The sequence below is a fragment of the Varroa jacobsoni genome, unplaced genomic scaffold (assembly GCF_002532875.2).
Source record: "Varroa jacobsoni isolate VJ856 unplaced genomic scaffold, vjacob_1.0 scaffold_1489, whole genome shotgun sequence".
Taxonomy (NCBI): domain Eukaryota; kingdom Metazoa; phylum Arthropoda; class Arachnida; order Mesostigmata; family Varroidae; genus Varroa; species Varroa jacobsoni.
In genome coordinates, this window is record NW_019214391.1 from 172830 (window position 1) to 192453 (window position 19624).

The 19624-nt window shown below is 42.0% G+C and overlaps 1 protein-coding gene across 1 annotated transcript in view; it reads right to left on the minus strand.

Annotated features, from left to right (window-relative positions):
• The window catches only part of kkv (hyaluronan synthase-like protein kkv), a 133098-nt gene that overhangs the window by 91467 nt on the left and 22007 nt on the right, over nucleotides 1-19624 (minus strand). Inside the window, exons 3-6 of the mRNA XM_022850806.2 lie at nucleotides 18393-18631; nucleotides 6307-6834; nucleotides 5621-5953; nucleotides 3462-3668 (exon numbers count right to left, since the gene is read on the minus strand). Coding sequence (XP_022706541.1) covers nucleotides 3462-3668; nucleotides 5621-5953; nucleotides 6307-6834; nucleotides 18393-18631 — 1307 coding nt within the window. The remainder of the gene's footprint in view (nucleotides 1-3461; nucleotides 3669-5620; nucleotides 5954-6306; nucleotides 6835-18392; nucleotides 18632-19624) is intronic.

Below are 19624 nucleotides of genomic sequence, written 5' to 3' on the forward strand. Positions count from 1 at the left end.
AGCTCCACCGACCCATTCTAGCCGACCCATTCTACGGACTAATGTGGCGATTGGGATCCCACATGGATCACGAAAGCTGTCTAGATTCAACTTTCGTCTTTTTTGAATATATATATATACGTGTCGGTATAGAAGTATCTCATGTAAATACATCATCCGGAAACGATCTCCTTCAACATCTTCAGCCAAATGGGATTAGTTGAATTGAAGCACGGTATCCTGTGCTTGCTTGGTAGAACTGACTCTAAGTAGCACCTGTCTTGAACATGCATGGGTTTTGCCTGTATGATATGGTAAGGTGATATTCTTGGAAGTAAATGTAAGTTATAAATATGTGATTACACGCTCACTTCCAAAATATGTCATACGCCCTTCTCCGCCTGTACATCTGTTGTCATGTTGTTACGACAACACGTTTTTCTCTAAGCGTAGTAAGAACTAGTAAATTATACATTCACTGAATTCTTGTATAAGGCTGAGTATAACTCGTAAGCTGTCTACTGTACATATCTGTACACATAGATTTTTGAGTACATACCGACTATTTTGCGCTGGATAACGTTCAGCCAAAGATTCAGTCAGATTGTTGCTCGGCCTGGCCTTACGTGCAGCAGGAAACGTTGTCTTTTATGATACTCTTCTTTGTATAAATCTGCACGTATTTAAACTTTTAATTGGCCATTCGATGTGTGGACTACTTGGCGTTGCAAGCCAACTTTAGAAGCGTTGGTCTTCTGACCCGGCAGTGCTTGCCTACGTCCCTCTACCCAAGAACTCTACGGGAGTACGCGGGTGTAAAACACCCCTGTAGAACCCCTCAGCCATCTCATCTCAACGGGTCTGGAGGCGTATGTACGCATAGCGGTTTATACTAGTAAGGGAAGGTAGCTCCTTTCAGCACGAAATCGAATCAGAGCTCAACTTGCCGTTCAGCAAGTGGCATCCCTTAGTGAAACGCTGAGGCGAGTAGAGGGATCCAGCGAAGCTCATTGAATAAAAGCCTGCTCTTTCCGCTGGACACAGCTCCCCCAAAGACTTTCCTCTCCAGGACGGCCAACCTGCCACAGCTCGTGACGACTTTACATCTCGTTGAGCCACTTCAGAGTCACATACTACAATTTATGCAGAGATGGCAACACAAGCGCGTTAGCGCTTGTGTTGCCATCTCTGCATCTGCAGGAGTCTGGAGAATGAAGACAACGACGTCACGGGAACTGAAAAGGGGTTTAAAGGACTTGGTACACTGGTCGCCTGGGAATAACTAGCCGCTAAAGCATAGCTTGCGCTGCCAGGGTTCTATAAGTTTGAGTGAGCGTATATCTAAGCATCTCGTCGCGCTGTATTATGTGTATGTGTTTGCAGGTCTGCGCTTGTGAACGTTTGTCTGTCCCTTTTCAGGACTCCAGGGAGTCAAGGAACCACTGGCCTAGTAGTGATGGCTCGGGCTGTGTCAGGCTACGAATCTCGTATTGTCGCACCGAGGGGGTGATGTTTGCCCGTACGGTAGCAAACAAATCTAGCCAGTAGGGTAGTTAGATATGTAGACGGTCAAGCAGGCGGCCTTGCGTGTTGGTGGCGCACATCCGCTTCACGCTGCTGCTACCACCGCTACCAAAATGGCCACGGCCAGATCCAAGCTTAAGGAACATAGCCTGTAAAGGGTAGAACGCCGTTTCAGGCCAAACAGAGTACTACTGCTCTAGTCCGGGCTGTTAGGACGAGCCCATGTGGCTAGTTTCTACGCCAGGCCTCGTGAGTATATATATCCACAATGTTCCGGTCGGCCAAGCGGACGGGCTGCTTGGGCACCATATCCCAAGGGATTGTTTGGTTAGCCTTACAAAACTACTATAACCGGGCTACTACGAAAACGAACGCACAGGGAAAGAGAACGCAGTAGGTTCTATAGACGAGGTCGGCGAGCCTACGCGGCTTGGACCCAGTAGAGCCATATAATCAGCAGGCAGTAGCACTAGTGATTCGTTTGTTCGACCAATATCAATCGATATTTTCGCATGGCTGAAGCGTGCAAAATAGTAGCCCAAGTTGACCAGGCCATCAATGGCTTTTAAGAATCTTATTTGTTATCTTGGCGAACGAGAGTATCAGCTAACTGATGTTGGTTGCCATATGTGGTAGAAATTAAATTAAAGTATTGCTATTTTCCGTGACGATAAACGCTTTTTTCGGATCTTCAAATATGATTGAAATAATAGATTAATATGATATGTTAGTGGATATATGAAAAAAAAAAAGGTAACAAAATATAATAGCTGGGTATACGTTTCATCAAGTACGTTGATGAAAAAAAAGAAAAACTGTACGTTTGCATATATGTAGGTGAGATCAAGGTCACCTAACGCTCATACGAGTACGCTTCTAATGTGCTGGCTTGGATTATCCAGACTCAGTACGATGTACAACTGTTTGATAGTGTTGAAAAGCACACTTCAGATACAAGAACACAAGTAGCTCGTAAAGGAAAATTTCAATCGCTAAAAACGCTGAGAACCATCTTGGAAAATTTTCATGGGTGAATTTACTCAATAACCGCCCCACTTCCAATAGATGAATCCTAGAAACATTAATATAGTAATTAAAATCGAATTTTGCATATAGCTCATATCGAAAACATCGCGTACGTCTATCAAGTAAGTAAAACATAGACATGTCGCGTATGCGTGGAGGCCAATTTTTCAACGAGGTTAATTTGGAGGTCGACGAAGACGCAAGGTCTACAAAGTATAGTTTCATTATTAGCATCTGTTTCTAGATATTCGAAATAGCATTAGAGACGTCGCTTATTTATGTCAGGCTTCTGGCACTCGATGGGAGACTGCTATATTAGCAGTCAGCTTTGAAAGTCTCCTAGACAGATGCTTTCGAGATATTTCGAGTATTTTAGTTTGTTCTAGCTTAAGACGATTTGAGACAGTTTGAGAGTGCTGTACTTGCAGTAGTCAAAAGTCAAATTGGGCCTGACTGAGCTACGACGAAAAAGGCGGAAGCTTCAGTTTAGGCCTGGTAGGATGTCAAGCCTTACAAAGAACAATTTGAGCTAAATCAAATGAAAATTTCCGTATACTAATGCCAACAATGTAAGAAATCCCGAAGTATTATTTTTCAATCCACTGGCTGCGTTTTCCAAAGGCTTTACAAGTAAAATAAGGATTCTGTTAATGGCAGTAGTTTCGAAAGCCCTCGCACGTTTTCCTGTTGACTTACGCTGGATTGTCCAAGTGGACGTATTAAGCTAGCACTACTTTATAGCACAATAAAAAATGTGCTATAAAAACCACCGTGTTTCAACAATGTAATTCCTAAAAAAAAATTGTAATACCGAAATACATCGCCAACGTTGCTTAACAACGGCTAAAATCATACTTTGCTACATACATACATAAAATTAGATTTCATCCTAGCTAATGACGGCTGATCATGTAAGCTTAATCTATACTTACGTCACTTTTAAGTTCCCCTTCGTCATCTCGTCGGCGGTTGAATGCTAGCGATTGATCGATCAGGGTGCCCACGTACATGGGGCAAACGAATAGTTTCTCCGTGGATGAAAGTCGCTCAGACTTTGGGGTAAGGATGTGAACTGCAATCCATGTTTGTGATAATAGGCATATTAACCAAATCCATGTATGTTGTGAGGTAAAGAAGTCCTGAAAATCCAAAACGCAGAATTTACCAAGTTACACAGTACTAGGATCCGTCACGTATAGCTATGTTTCTACAGCTTTGCTGAGGAACAGCAGTGAATGGAAAAAGCTTGTTTCACTTTGATCATAGTTTCAGTTGCGCTATAGTAATATATTACGGTATGATCTGCCTTAATCCACAAACATAATTTAAAAGTCAGATTCTAGAATACATTGTTGTTACAATTCAGGGAGATTTTTTTCGACTAAAAAATACCTGGCTCATGTGTCCTCGTAAAATTATCGCATTTTACTTTATGCTATATTTTTGACAGACGAGCCATTATAATAGACCTTGATAGTATAGCAAACAGTTTCCTCGAAAGCGCCTGATGACTACACCCGTGTTTTCTACATACGGCGTTGCAAACTGACAGAGTTCGGAGACCCATTCAGCAGCCCAAGGTTATGATGGTTCTTAGCTTAGCCAATCCGTCATATGGTACAACTTTCTGCGCGATGCGCACATATAGAGAAATGCATACATCGCATTTCCCACTAGGTGCACACAACGTAGAATTATATTATCCATAGCTTAGCACTGTCGCCCAATGCACTGAATGCTCAATTTGTACTGCACTATTGCGGTACTGAAAACGTTGGCCTTCGAGCCTGTTTCGCCCATACATAACTTAGTGGGAAGTAGCAGCGTAGCTTCCTACCTGACGCTCAGTACACGCTGTGTTGTGCAATACAGCACAAAAGCCAACTCAACTGGATCGGGAGAGATCAACTGGGTCACTTCTCTGGTCGCTATTGGCCGATGCAGTAACATTGAAACTTGCGTCAGCCAACGCCCTTATCGCTAACAAAGACGAGGAGCCAGGCGTCAAACCTTTTGGACGCAGTGGCAGCAGTGATCACGATCATGGATGAGGTATGTTATTATAGACAAGTTACAGGGAAAAACTGTAGCACATTGAACAATAGGGGTGAGTCATTAATTGATGTAGTTTCCCCGTACTCATTAGGTATATCAGTACTTCAAAACAGGAGTTTTGCTTGCAGTCCAGCGTGATTAGACTTCTTAAATACCGGGATGGGCAAATTGTTGGTTTTTGTGGTCGTGCGAAACGACCAGATGAAAAGATGGTATGAAGACAACGCAGATTTAGGCTGCTTCAGCGCCAGGATGAGATAAAAGGTTAAAACAGTCCCACAGAACAGTGAATGGGTCAGGAAAACCGGTGGCTAACAGTAACGAAAGGTTCCTCTTTGCCGTGTGGAGCTTTGACGGGAGAAGCGGCTTCGCTGTAAAGACCTACGAAGAATTGGCTGACCAACTAACCATACCTACTCAATCGAAAGGGAGTTCGGCCACCCACACACACACACAGTTCTAAACCAACCGGCCTGGATGAAAAACGTATGGCAGCAGTAGCGAGACGCAGCGTTACTCTTGTTGACGTGGATCTTATTTATAGAGTTGATATTAACGGCGAGACTCATCGATGCTGTTGAGCTTCATTTTTTTCTACTGCTATTCGAGGAAAGGTCTACCTTGGCTATGCTAGTCCGACGATAGATCATCACACTGTCTTGGGACCGCTTGCCCCACCCTTGTAGAAAAGCTGATTGGGCTTTAGTTAGGTAAAGCCTGACTTCTCTGACAGGGACTTAGAGGATTGTTTTGAGTGGAAACTAAATGATACGAATGGCCTGAACAGTAGTGGATACCTTGGTCTATAATCGCAGCAGGAATGGGGGTGCTTTTTGGGAGACATTGGGTTCGAACTGAACTGGATTTGCCCCCCTTCCTACTATACTTGCCGTTATCTATTTCTGCGATGATCTATTTACATTCAAAGTATCATACTAGTGCTTTCACCTTGCCTACTAATGTTGTTTTCATATAATTGCAATTCCCTACTTTTGTGCTCCTTAACTACGACTCGCAACTTTATCAGATAACAAACCTGAAAGAAATCTCCGGGAGGACACTTCCAGAAGAGGTATTTCGGTAACCAACCCTCGAAAAAGCAGACATCCTCAAAACGTATGCCACACGAGGCAATCAATAACGAGATGCATACGGGGATAGTGAGGGATATGGGGAAGGCGAAGCTGAAGCCTTGAATGCAGATTTTACAGGCAAACTTCGATGTGACATAGCAGAGATGCGCGGCACAGATTTGGATGAGGGCAACGATGAGCGGCGTCCACTCGAACGTCAGAAGTGAAATGTCATCGTCTAAGGGTGAAGCAGTCGGAATATCGGCCGGCAGATGGTCAAAGACACGCTGATATACCTGTGAAATTAAGATAAACATAAAAAGCTCGTCTTACTTTTACGAAAACGAGGGCAAGACGGACCCACGAAGAATTGCGTCCGGCACCAATGTACGTTGAAGATCAAAGTTCAAAATATGCATGAAACATCGGTGAAAAACAAATAAATATATTAATAGTTAAATGGTAATAATATGTAAAATGATAACGCGGATCTGTTCGTTGTGCTAAACGGTAAAAACTAGTTTCGCGACGTGACGTGACCTCAGCTAAGTAGGAAACCACGACGCGGTCTCTTAAAGTTGTTTTTTTTAACCCGTATGCATATATGGACGTTTACAAACATCAATGTGCCACATTGCTAACGACTTACCTGTACGATCATGATTTTGTGGCTACGGAAAGCCTTTCCGAACGATCTAAGCAGATCCACGACATTTTCCATAGTGATTGTATTCACTAGCAGCATCGAGCAGAATATCAGCAGAACCTTCCATGATGCGATGAAAATATAGAGAAAATACCTCGACCTACGTAAATCATCCTTCATGGCGCCGAGTTTAGCGATGAATCCGAACGGAGATCGTTTGTCTACGTAGTTCTCCCACCAGCGACATGACACGAGCAAACAGGATACGGGAATCGTCCAGACTCGTTCACTCTCAACGAGAAATGGCCACACGACAAAACCCATCGCTTGGGCGCACAAACAGAAAAAATCCAGCAGAGTTCTTAACGCTCGTTTCTCTTCACCCTGATAGTGTGATAGCATACCAAAAAATGCCGGTAAGAAGCACATGCAGTTGGTGAGCATAGCCGCTTTGACGACATCCAACTCCGGGAGAACTACAAATACGAGGAGAACTAATCCGAACACATGGAACGACTCCATTAAAAAAACCTGCAAGGGCAATATTTGTTATTCTTAGTATCAATTTTTATAAATACTTAATAAATAAAAACTAAATAAAATTGTTTAAAGATTATAATACGTTAAAACAAATAAAATTTTATGAATTACGTTTAACTTATAATTTATAGTAAGTAGAAAGATGACAAGAAAGGGCTTTCTTGGACAGAAGTTTCGATACTATCAGTTGACGTGGCGATGGCTATTTATTGCCACTCGGGATACTAATTCCAAAAAATGCCTTTAGGCCCATGCTTGACATACTATTCGTTGGATTCTTATTCAAAAATTTTGAAACTGGGAAACCAGCAGAGAGGTGTGCCTTTTCACAATTGTTATCGATTTAAATTTTACAAATTTTTCAGCCTAATTTACCCGGCTTTGTTTAGAACAATTCGCCATGTTCATCCCTAACAACATAGGTTTAATTTAAGAAAAAAAAAAAAAGAATTTTAAAACATAATTTTAGTTCACTTAAAAATGCTTTTCATAAATTCTGCCAAGCTTCGCTATTATGATACTGGAAACATTTCGTTGCTTACTTCTAACCTGTGTGGGATCCTCAGGCTAGACCTTATCGTATCATCACAAGGAGTGATTCAATAACTCCTCCAGCGAATTAGTCAAAACGCTTAAATAAACCTGTCAAATCTCATTGGATCTACGTTTCCGAGTGTGCTATCTGTAAATGGAACACTAACGGAGACATTTCAACACTAGTACATGTCACGAATGAGAAACACCCCCAGCAAAGTTTTCTGAAATAGCTTGCTCCCCTCCAGACACCCCATAGCCACTTGAGTGTCGAATACCAATCGGTTCTTTCAGTAAACTAATGTCCCCTACTAGTGTCAACTGTCCGGAAGTAATTCATGTAGACGAACTAAATCATACCACATAATCCGGTCGCTGCTAGAGTAATACCCTCTCGCTATTGCCACCCCAGCAAATAGATAAGTTTGTGTCTGGTAATGAATTTCGTGGTCGTTTCTACTTAGTATAGCATTGTTGGTCCACAAAAACTGTATACGAAAGCCGTGTAAGCCAAATGTGAACTATCTCTCGGCCCGTGTATTTTTGACTAACATAGTAGACGGTCGGCGCAGATCAGATTAGTTAACGGCATCATTTGATCAATGGCAGTATTACTGTCAAGCTTTATTTGAGTGAAGTCCTGTCGATCTACGTATACGTTACAGGCACAACTGGTGTTTGTCTATTACCACAACTTTCATTTTCATTTAACTCAGCAGATGTCGTTGTTTTTGCTATCGTTTGTCAGTCCTACCGTTAATTAAAGCGAATCGATTATAACAGGCCATAGCTAAATCGAATGCCATCGTTTGCTTCCCGCCGGAATACCGATGGGGCGGTTTGTCTGTACGACCCTCTTCGACGTTGCGCGACGACCCCATCGAATCTACTAAAGATTTAGTTGATTCTTCGCTCGACTTCTAACAGACCAGATATTATAACACACGCACCGTAGTCTAGTTGAGCTCAGTCAGCTGTCGAAAATCAAGCTAAGAGCAGTAAGACCCAATCGATTGACCCAGAAAGAGCAAGGTCCGTCTGGGGCTTCAATAGATAGGCAGGTTGGCACTAACAGGCCAGCCCGTGCTAAACGCCGTGTAAAATTGATTTAACCGTTTTGTCGCTCAAACTAACATGACTAAATCTTATCTTCGACCGAAAAGTATGTTGTTACAATCCAGTTATAAGACTACACCGACGCCATGCGGTTCACGACCGAGTTTTCAGACGACATAAACGTTCAATTGCAATGAACAGATCCTGAGCTGGTCAAATGGCGGAAGACAAACTAAGTGCGTCACGGTACACTAAACTTGAACTGGTTAGAGAAAAATAAAGACTGGCATATGGCCTGTTTATTAAGCTTCAAAAAAAGGCTGCTTTGGAAATGAAAGCACATTTTTTTACTGTTAGTTTTTTTGCCTGAAGGCCTGCTAATATATCATATAATGTTACATTAGGGGAGCTCAGTGCAGCTGCCTTGTTTAATGCTGTAGTCACGTAAATAGGTGCAGTGGAAGTGTTACTTCCGAGTGTATCGTGGTCGGAAGCCTGACGAAGCACTCTTAGAACAATGCTGAATCCGCACAGTAACTCTAGGAATTTGCTCGGCTGTTTCTAGCGAAGACGTATATAGGAATAGAGGCCTCTGGCGATGGCTAAAAGAATAGAAAGAAATGCCTAAGTATAGAATAATTATGCTCCAATAGCCAGTTACTTAAGCTACTAACGATCGAGCCACGATTGTCGGACTTTCCTCCCTTGTTTCGTTGTCGGCTGAGCTTCTCTTAGATTTTCTCCGGAAATGTACCAAATTACCGAGAGAGTTTTGCGAAACAAATAACAGTTATCGCTTACAAAGGGGAGGAACAAGATATACCGCAGATATATGTATATATATATATATTTATATAAATGAGGCCACAACGCAAACGTTCGTGTAGGGACGAATACGCTTTGTGATGTCGCGCCTATATTTTGCTCTCTGTCGCTTACCGTAACTCCGCGGTATGAGTTTCAATTATCGGCAGCTTTGAACGAATTGTCTCATGCATTTGTTCTTGTTTGCGTGCCTGTTCAATAGACAATATTTTTGTTACTACTTGTCTAACTGCCATAACGATTTATCGAAATACCACAACATCATGGATGTTGTTCTTCGGGCTAACTGAAACACGGCTTTTTTTAACTGGGCACATACTCAACAACATATATTCAAATCGCTAAAGGATTTTCTGTTTTAATGTTTTCGCTTCTATATTTTAGCCTCCTTGCGTCTGTTCTAACCACCTGGCCTTCTTGACCACGTCTCAACTCGTTAGCTAGCTAATAACCGATATAAAGACGACAATTCAACATATGTTATGCATATATAGCTGGCACACGCAATGTGATTTCAATGTAACTTTATGACTACGCCAAGTCCACTGGCACCAGCGCTGCCCATCGTTATCCGCAGCACTAAGGCTTGAATCGCGTTCTGGTAGCGTCGAGCGCCTCTGCTAAAAGTCCGCTCCCTTTGGCACTGCCTTTCTTTTTTGTGTTTTGTCTCGAATAGCGACCGGTTCCCATTGAGGGCAACTAACGATCCCTGACGTATTCAGCAAACGTGCAGCGTTTCTCCACCCGACCCGTCAAGTCAGAAACCTCTTCTGGCTAGGTAATTCTCCCCTCATGATGCCTACCCCGTCTGTCCAGCCTGCATTCATCGATCCTCTCCAGGAAGTCCCCCCCTTCCTAGCCAAGTATGTCTCTGGCCGTCTCACAACAAATGCAATAGCGTTATGCAACTCGTCAATCTCTACTTACCTCTGATGTTACCACCTTTAACAGTTACCACGTTCTTACTAAGCTAGTTCGTCTGTCTAATAGCGCCCGCTTCCCGCTGGTTCCACCAAATCGTTCCTCAAGCTATTGATGTTTTTTACCATTCCCAAGCCAATTGTGTCACTCTATCTTTGTCTTTTTTTTCGCGTTCGCTCTTCGCTGCCTATTATAGCAAGCCTGTACAGTTTCAACAGCCATAAGCGCAGCCTTTTGCCTCGTCGACGCAAATGAGAGGACGGGGGCGACTGGAGCTGCGGCACCGCTGATGGTACTACTGCTGACGCCGGTAGTGGCGCTCCCTGCCTCCACGCTGATGGTAGAGGCGTTCCGCATGCAAATGAGGAAAAGAGGAGAAGGAGTTATTGGTACGGTGCACTATGTCCTAAATCTTTCCTCATTCCTTTTCGAATCGGCCTTGTCCTGTCGACAGGTCTTATTCGGTTCGGCCTTGCACAGCGGAGCCTCACCACACAGGCTTAGCAGGTAGAGACAGGAAAGACGCACCTGTGAGGTCTTTTGCCGCGGGCGCGGTCTTCACTTAAATAAGTATAAAGAGTCGTGTAGGAGCCTAAGAAAGGTAGTAATATCGCGCGCATTTAATGAGCCAATTTTACCGGCTTTGCTGAAAGCAGAAATAACATGGGCGGTAGGAGCTTGTTTCTTCGACGATTTTCCTATTTTTTTTTTAGCAGTTTTTCGAGCGACCGCGAAACCCAACCCATAAGTCCAAAAGAAAAGCAGCGGAATCCGCCTATTCCCGTGCCTATTTTGCTGCTACTTTTCTTCTCCCATTCAGGAAAACTGTATCATGGCATTCTTCGTGCGACCACTACTGCTGCTGTTTCCAATTGTCTTCTCGTCATTGTCATCTGTGCTCTGTCTTCCAAGCATCCTTGTCTTTGTAAAGACTGAAACGCCATGGAAGGCGTACGCCGCCTTCCGTCATCGGTTCTCTCTCCTACCAGATCAGCTCGAATGGTCAGCCACTCGTATTCTCTTTTTTCTTGCTTCGTCGACTCATTATTGGCTCAGTTCTTTTTGGGGGATTTAGATTTAACGGGGACACCCGCAGCGCATCCTCGTCGATGGCTTTTTTCTACTTATGTCCGATCTGAGTGTCTTCTACTCCTTGATGATTCCGACAGATCATTCAGTTCGTTGATTGTTCCGGCAGCGGTAGTCTGATCATCCCCGGCTCAGGCATCAGTTGAAATACTTAGTTAGTTGTTTAGAAAAAGGACGTCGAGAATACCTCGACATCGAGCGATCAATGATGAATCATCAACCTTTACATGATGATATTACACGCAGACGTTCGGCGTCTGCGTAGAAACAACATTGTTGTGTTATGTATTAATAAATAAAATCAGTTCATTAGCTAGGCTGTCACCTCATTAAAGCACCAAGCCAACATTTAGAATATACATTGCAGACCTAATACACTATGTTTAATGTCTTGTTGTTTGGTATAGTATATTCAAGAAAATTTCATTCAACAAAGGCTTGAAGCAGCTCACACTATATATAAAAATTTGGGGCGTTCGGCATGTGTGAAGATGATGAAGGCCAAAACCTACTTCAATGGATTTTGAATCTAGAACGTAAGAGGTGGAACAAACCTTTTTTACAGTCATTCTCGAAGCTGCTGTTTATCTAACCCATTTTTTTCTCAAAAATACCTCTAAAGTTTCTTTTTTTGCCCAGCACCTAATAGCTTTTGCACAGAAGTGAACCAGACAAAGCCGGACAAGAAAGCAGCGAAGACCAACGTTCGGCGTTGGTTCAGCATAAAGCAGCGGTTTAAAAGCCAGCGCGGCGACTGCGAGTAGCGACTCTGCAGTGGCTGCCGCATTGAGCCTAGCTATTTCAGGCAACAACGTAAGATTCCCTTTAATCTTTTAGAGATTCCAGGCGGGGCGACATAGGACGTCCTTCCAAAAAGTCTGTCCAGGCCTTCAACGACAGTCGTCCTCATGAATTCGATCTCTGGTGTCACCAATGTAAAGTATGCTACTCATACCCTTTTTTTCATATCATTATTAAGACATGGCTATGCAAGCGCTTTTGCCACGGCTGAATCCTTTGCGGTATGATCTTTGTCAGGGACTTTCAAAGGCTTTTGCCCTTATGTGTCCGTATTTTGATCGTCATCGACACCGCTGTCATTACCGGGATCACTGGCAAGTCGCTAGTGACACAAAAAGGAAGAAACAAATTCCGAATGCAGACCCAAAAAAAACTTGATAGTGATAGTGAGCCGAAGGAGGCGAAAGGCAAGTGACCTAAACGGATGGTTTTGTAAAGATTTCGAGTAAAGAAAAGGGTTTAGGTAACAGGAGAGAAACGAGAGACAGGTGCTGTAGGTAGGTAATATGCATAGATGGCCGATCAGAGAATGGACAGCAGCATCCAGAAAAACGAGAAATAGTAATCCATAATATAGGGAAGGAATACTAAGTCTGCAAGACTCATAAAGTTACCATAAGGACGTACAGGGCCCGAAAAGCGTGACATGGAGTAAGCAAGAAGGGTAACGTATGCTGATAAGTCGGACCGACACAATCTATCACTCTGTTTGTGGTTAACCGCTTTTCTTTTTGCTTGAGCGAACGGCTGTAAAACTTAAAACTTGTTTCGTGGATGACATGGGTTAATTCAGTTTTACCATTTTATAAAGGCTAACACTACAGAAAAATTGTAATTTCGGAGCTATATATATATATATATATATGCATATAAATAGCCTGTTTTATGGTGGAGAAATTAATTATTAACTTGTGCTATTTCTATGTTAGGCTATGCTAGGCATGGTCGTACGCTAATAAACTAATGTGAAATATCTGAACCAAGCGAATGGTATTTTTGATAATCATATATTCAACAGAAAATTGTGTTGCTAGGCGACATTTGTTATTATTCGTTTTATTTTATTGTTATAATTGCTAAATGAGGACAGATCATTTACTTGCAGAGGTCTTGCCACTGTCCCCTGTCTGCCCGTTCTATCTACCTGGGGAACTGCCAATCGATTTTTCACGCGTAGATTCTTTTGGCCAGCAACAGTTATTGCGTCGAGGCTGCTTTTTCGGCAGAACTACGATGGAGACCAACAGTATGGTTGCGGTTACAACTACACCTATAGCAGTTAAGTGCAAAAAGCATTGCTTCCTTTTCGATCTTTCGCTGCTCCTTTGCTATACCAAAACAGACGTTCCAATATGGCGTAAGCCAGTGGAGAGTGACGCGTCACGCACTTTTCCGCCGTTCTTTTCATTTCTGCCTTTCGGAGCTACTGGTAGGAAGTGGCTACGAGTTGGCCTGCATAGGCTGGTTCAGTCAGCTCAGCTCAGCTCTATAAAGGTTGTACGACTACCACCACAGCGGCAGAAAATACAGAAAAGAAGACCTGATTATCTATAAGAGCTAGCCAAGCTTATTTACTAGGGAGTATTAGTTTCGATTGAGTCATGGTGGATTGGATTTAAGTAGAATATAGTCGTTGATTTGGACGAACAGAGGGATGATTTCCAACGAACAGCTTAAAAAACCACCGGACAAAGGTAGTTGACCGGTAGGAAGCAACAGAGCTAAGGAAGACTATACGACATTGTGCAACCTAGTAAGAATTCAGGCCTCCGGCATCACCAACATACCTGGATAGTCGTCTCTTCACCTTTTATAGCCCCGATATGCCACCAGAGGCTCTACGAAATGCCGTAGCTAGACGGTTATCATGACTCATAATTGCATCAGGCCGATAACCCACTAATATTATGATTAATGTAATACCGATACAGCTTTCTTACTTCTGCCATTGTAGTACACGCGGTTGTGACGTATTCCATCGTAGGACGATCTAAAACATATCTTTAAGCACGTTTTTTGCTTTGCGTGAACGTCTGTTGCTGCCGTTAGGTTTGAGTAGAGAAGTCAGCTACCGGAAATTAAAATGTAAGTAAAGCGAAAATAGACTAATCATTGTGTCAGGTTCAACGCTGAATAAAAAAAAAAGTAGTGCGTAGGCGCATTCTGTGGGATGCAGTTGTTTGCGAGATAAACAGGAATGAAACAATCACAGAGATAAAGATAAAGGGTACAAACAGAAATTATCGCTTACATGTTTGTTTTTATAATTTGTTTTCCAAAAAAGCTACGTTAAGGATTACACAGAATAAGTGTATTTATAACAGTATGAAGTTTGTAATTGGAAAATATATTGATTGAATTTGCAACTTTGGTTTGATTGGCGTCTGAGGAAAAGCTATAAGTGACTGAAAGTTGATTAGTCTTATTAGTTATTTAAAAGTCATATAAAAGATAGACTTAGTTATTAACTAAGTCGAGTTTGTATGCATCCGAGTCGTTATCGAAGGGCTGTATTCAAGGAAAGACGGTACATAAAGAAGGTAAACGTTTTTTTTTATTTATATAAGAGAAAAAGGTTGCCGCATATTGCTCGTGAGATCTGCAACGTCGATGCAGTTTTGCCAGCTCTGAAATACACAGCTAAAAATGGTAGACTTTTTTTCAAAAAATGAAACTTCCTACCCCAACACTTGGCACAGCCTGGACGTCTTGCAGCAGTTTCCACGACGCTGATGCCGGCGCTTGCGAGGGGATACCCACACGCTTTGTTAGAAAAAACCGGCATATTTTTACTGTATTAAATGTAATCAGCTGAACCCACTTGTATGCCGAGTAATACGGCACATATTTTTGAAGTTTGTTTAGCCCAGAATACCAACTATCGCCATTTGGAACCTAGGATTTGGCATTCATTCAATCAACACCTACGAAACCGACCAAATCAGCTACTTTTGCTCAAAGTCATCACTGAACAAGCAAAGCGTATACCTTACGAGAGAACGACTAACAAACGCAACTAACAGTGTTACGCTATCGGGTACTCAGAAAAGGTTACACTGTAAATTTCAATGCGATTTAAATAAGTTATTTCAATATAATGGAATTTTCGCTGTAACCAAGACGGCGCAAAGCGAGGCCAATTTAAAATAGGTTTTCTCTCGTTGAACGTTGATCAAAACGTTTTGTTTCGCCTATTGTCTAGCCTTGCGGTATCCAACTTGATTCGTTGTAAAATCAATAAAAAAAAAAAGCCAAACATTATACCCAGGTATGGGGTAGCTAACGTACTTTGACGGACATGCAATTGCTGTTCTTAGCTTTAGAAGAAAGCCTGATTTATTAAGCATTTTTGATACATCTAAATGTTTCATGGATTAATTAATGGCCATTCTGAAAATATTACATGTTCAGGTAAGTTCCAGAAGTTAGTCCTTTTGAATAATTTTTTTTACCATTTTTAGGACGTTTGGCTAGTTATCAGCTCAGTTAAAATGTAATTTTTTTGTATATAACGTATTTAAATAAGACTTCAACGAATTGACACCCACCAATATCGCTTGACACACGATTGTTATTAAAGTTGTTTGTGTATTAAAAAGGAGTATACTGAGGATGACTAGAGACTGGTTTATATCACAAACTGAGGCTGCAACCGTGGTGATTGATGAGTGTATTCGGGAATGACACTTCCAACACATGCAAAAGAATTTCTTTGAATCTGTAGGTTGTTTTTAAATAGAGTCTTCAAAGCAAAACCCCAAAGTCCTCATTTGTGTGTGTCATCCAAAGTGTGTAAAATAAAAACTGTATATAGGTTAGGATGTCGAGAGCATCGCTGTTGTTGTTGTCGTCTAGAGGGATGAAGATATTCCGTTAGCGGAAAATTATGGACGGTTTTCCAGCTACGTCAGCCAACGTTAGCTGTGCCGTGTCGCCATTAGTATTATCTATAAGCTGATATTTAACAGTAGTGGATGTGCTGAACTGTCTTCATTCACACTTATATTGCAAACATTCTCTATGTTTTAGTACATTCAAGGCACAGACACTGTCCAGGCCCATAAAACATGCATCGTCGACGGAAACGGCTTAAAGATGGTTCTGTTGCTCTCTTGCTCGTGATCTCGATGTGAAGAGGCTTCTCGAGATAAGGGTCGACCAATTACGAAACCAGCTGATGAAAACATTGCAACAGTTAAGCGGGTCCAATTTTATCGTCAAGGAATTAAACATATACTATTTGAAGAAAGCCGGCTGCAAGAAAAAAGCTCGATGCTCGAATGCCAAATTAATTGGAGTAAAAGCTTCCCTGCTTTTCATCGCTTTTCGGTCCACGAAATTTTAGTGAAATCCCAACAGAATCGAGTCATTTTTACCGCAGTTAATCACGGGCGAGAAACAAAGTCTAAGAAATATGCTCCACAGCCTGTGGCAAAGCCTAGACTGACGCCACCAAAGATGATGCTACGTATACATACGATCGCACTGGAAAGCAGTCGTGCGCTAGGAGTTGCCCCCCACCATGACAATGCCATATCACATACATCTTACGCTACTCCGCGAAAATTGGAAGAACTTAGATGGAAAATTTTACGGTATTCGCCATGTAGCCCGTATCTTACACCATCAGACAATCATCTGTTTCTGTCTTTGTAGAACTTACTTAACAGTGTCAATTTTGTTTCGATGGATGGATGGATACAAAAATTACCTATCACAGTATTTTGTCCAGAATCCACGGAAGTTCTACAGTTATAGGATTATGGTGTTGCCAGTAAAGTGGGGCATATTCTATTCAATTATTTTTACAGGACACATAAACATCTGTAAGTTAGGAGCGGTCAACGAATACGGAGTAACTGCATGCGTTGTTGGTGCAGGTGCAGTCACGGTCCAACTAGTTTTTTCGAAAAAAAAAAGCCAACTAGATAATTCCGAATAAACAGCGTCCATAAAACAATGTTAGCTATCACACATATATAATGCAAATATGTTAATCCCACATCAAGTATATGCCTCGAGTTTCACGTCCAAAATTGCCTCTAGACATTACATTAGACGACTATTAGCCCCCATTATTTTGATAATTAAGCATGCTTTTACATTTAGTGCACACGTATAGCGTCTCGCAGTATTTACGAAGGACATTATAAGATAGAACCACTTCTGTAACATAGTTCATAGTTACCACTAGTAGCGTTTCCATGCAAAAACTTAAATATCAAACTTCATATCTTTCTCATGCTAGATAGGTCAACGTATGATTTAATACGAACAGCCAACGGTCACAGTTGTGTTACCGATCGCTTTAATTCGATCCGCACGGCAAGCCTGCATCTACACATATGTTAGCTTAAATACGTACAAGCGTAGAACGGCCGGATTCTAGTATAGCTGTGCCCATTTTCCAATGATATCATGCAAGGCTTTAGAAGGCGTCCCAAATCAGAATCCTATGGTTATTTTTAGCCTCTTACGTTCGGCTTACTTTCGCAAAGCATAGAAAACAGCGCTTTTTTTTTTTTTTTTTTCCCAAAACTATATTATGCCTTCGAGCTCAGAAACAGATTTATGATCACGGAAATATAGAGCAGGCACCACAGCGTGGCTCGGACAACGAACAACAAAAAAAAAAAAAGCTTCCTTCAACGGGCAAATGTCGATGACGTTGGACTAGTTGAAGGCGACAGGTGTTGTGATGATAAAAACCAGCATTGAAAAGGTAATATTGAAGGACAGGTAAGATTCTGGTACCAACGACTAGTATTGTTGCTATTGCACCCTTAATAGCAGTCTCCTTGAGTCTTTTTTACCGTAGCATCTAGCGTCTTTCTGCATATTTTCCCGTCTATAATGGCAGATCTTTCTGCGTGCAGCTCAGAACTTGCATAAAGGAATATCACCCAACGCGGAAATGAGCCTGCTTCCTTGCACGCTACCTGAATGCACTCCCCTGATGCTCTTTGCCGGTAATCGATTTAGCTTGCACTAATACTGCCGACGATTTACTGCAAGCATCTGCGTATGTCGGAATTTACGGTGACTGAGGCCCAGCAATGATAAGAAGGAATTGCCATTCATAGAATAACTCAGGTCTTTAAATCGTTCGAAGTGATCGATTTCTTACATCGTCATGGTCTGGAGGTCAATAAAGGTAAGAAAGAGGGCACGTCGCACGAAACCGAAGAAAGGACTCGGAAGCAGACGAATGCAACCGATTCTATATATCGATTCCCCTTTCAGGGCTGAACATTAAAAACGCTATTACGTACTTCATTTATACCATATAATGCTCCCATTAGCTAACGTGGTAGAACATTTACCATAATAAACGTAGGTTTACTTGGCGGGCGGTAACTCTTGAAAAAGCAGACCCTGCCGGCCCGAAATAGTGTGAAGAGTTCGGGCATGATAAGGACGAGGAAGAGGGACCACACCCAGGCCACACGTTCCACAGATGGAATCGCTGCTTCATAATCCTTGTCGCGTTCGACCGGGAGCCCCTGACGACAAACCGACACAGCCTTCTGACCCACATGTGAAGTGATGAAGAGTAGCGTGCCTGTACGAGTAAAAACAGACAATCGTATTTGTTAATAAGAGTACGTACGCATTTAGGTTATAATTATAATCTTTATTATTATTATTATTATTATTATGCAAAAATCAAAAGTAACCACACCCCGGGAAACCCGGCTGGCAGGCCAGAGTTAATATATACTACGCATAGATTTCTATCAACGCAACCTACTACAACATAACTCTAAACAGATGGTAAACTAAGGATAATTTGCATCTATAACGGGTACCTTCATAGGAAGATCTGATACAGAAATCAATAATACACACGGCCCAAATAACTGACGTGATAGTGCTGTGGTTCCTCCTACTGAACGATCGTATAATGCTGCAAGAAGAGAACTAGGCCTGAAGGCCTGGGCAATTTCTGTCCGTAAGATTCCCGCCATTTGTTTTAGGCGTTCATAAGCACACACTTGTGCAACCTTTGTTAGGAAGCTAATTATATGACTTGGTGTCATTTATATTATAAATAAGCTACTACAATTTCATCCGATGCTGGCTGAATATGGAATGCGATATGTAGCGTATATGTAGGGGACTACTTAAGCAAGTCCAATTTGCCACGTGTATTTACGACAAGCCCCAAAAGTGGCAGTCCTATTTTAAATTCGTCTGGGAAAGGGTTGCTAATTCCAACTTTCTTGAGTCTTACAGAAAACTTGTATGATCATTTTAAAGTAGCCTATTATGTACATGATAAGTGCGACTGAGTTTTTAACCAACCTGTATAAAATGAAAAAAATTACAAGGACTAAGATGGTAAGAACAATATTATCCGATTATGTGGACCTACTGGACAACTCGTTTCTAACTGAGCTTTACATACGTTGCTACTTTCTGTGACAGAGTAAGAAATGACTGATATCCTTTTTGCAAGGATAGAATAGCATGGTCAAGCAACGTTAGGTGAAGATCGACATTGCTAGGAAAGAATATCAGCCAGTTGCCGTGTGCTCTTCTGTCATCGCGTCGA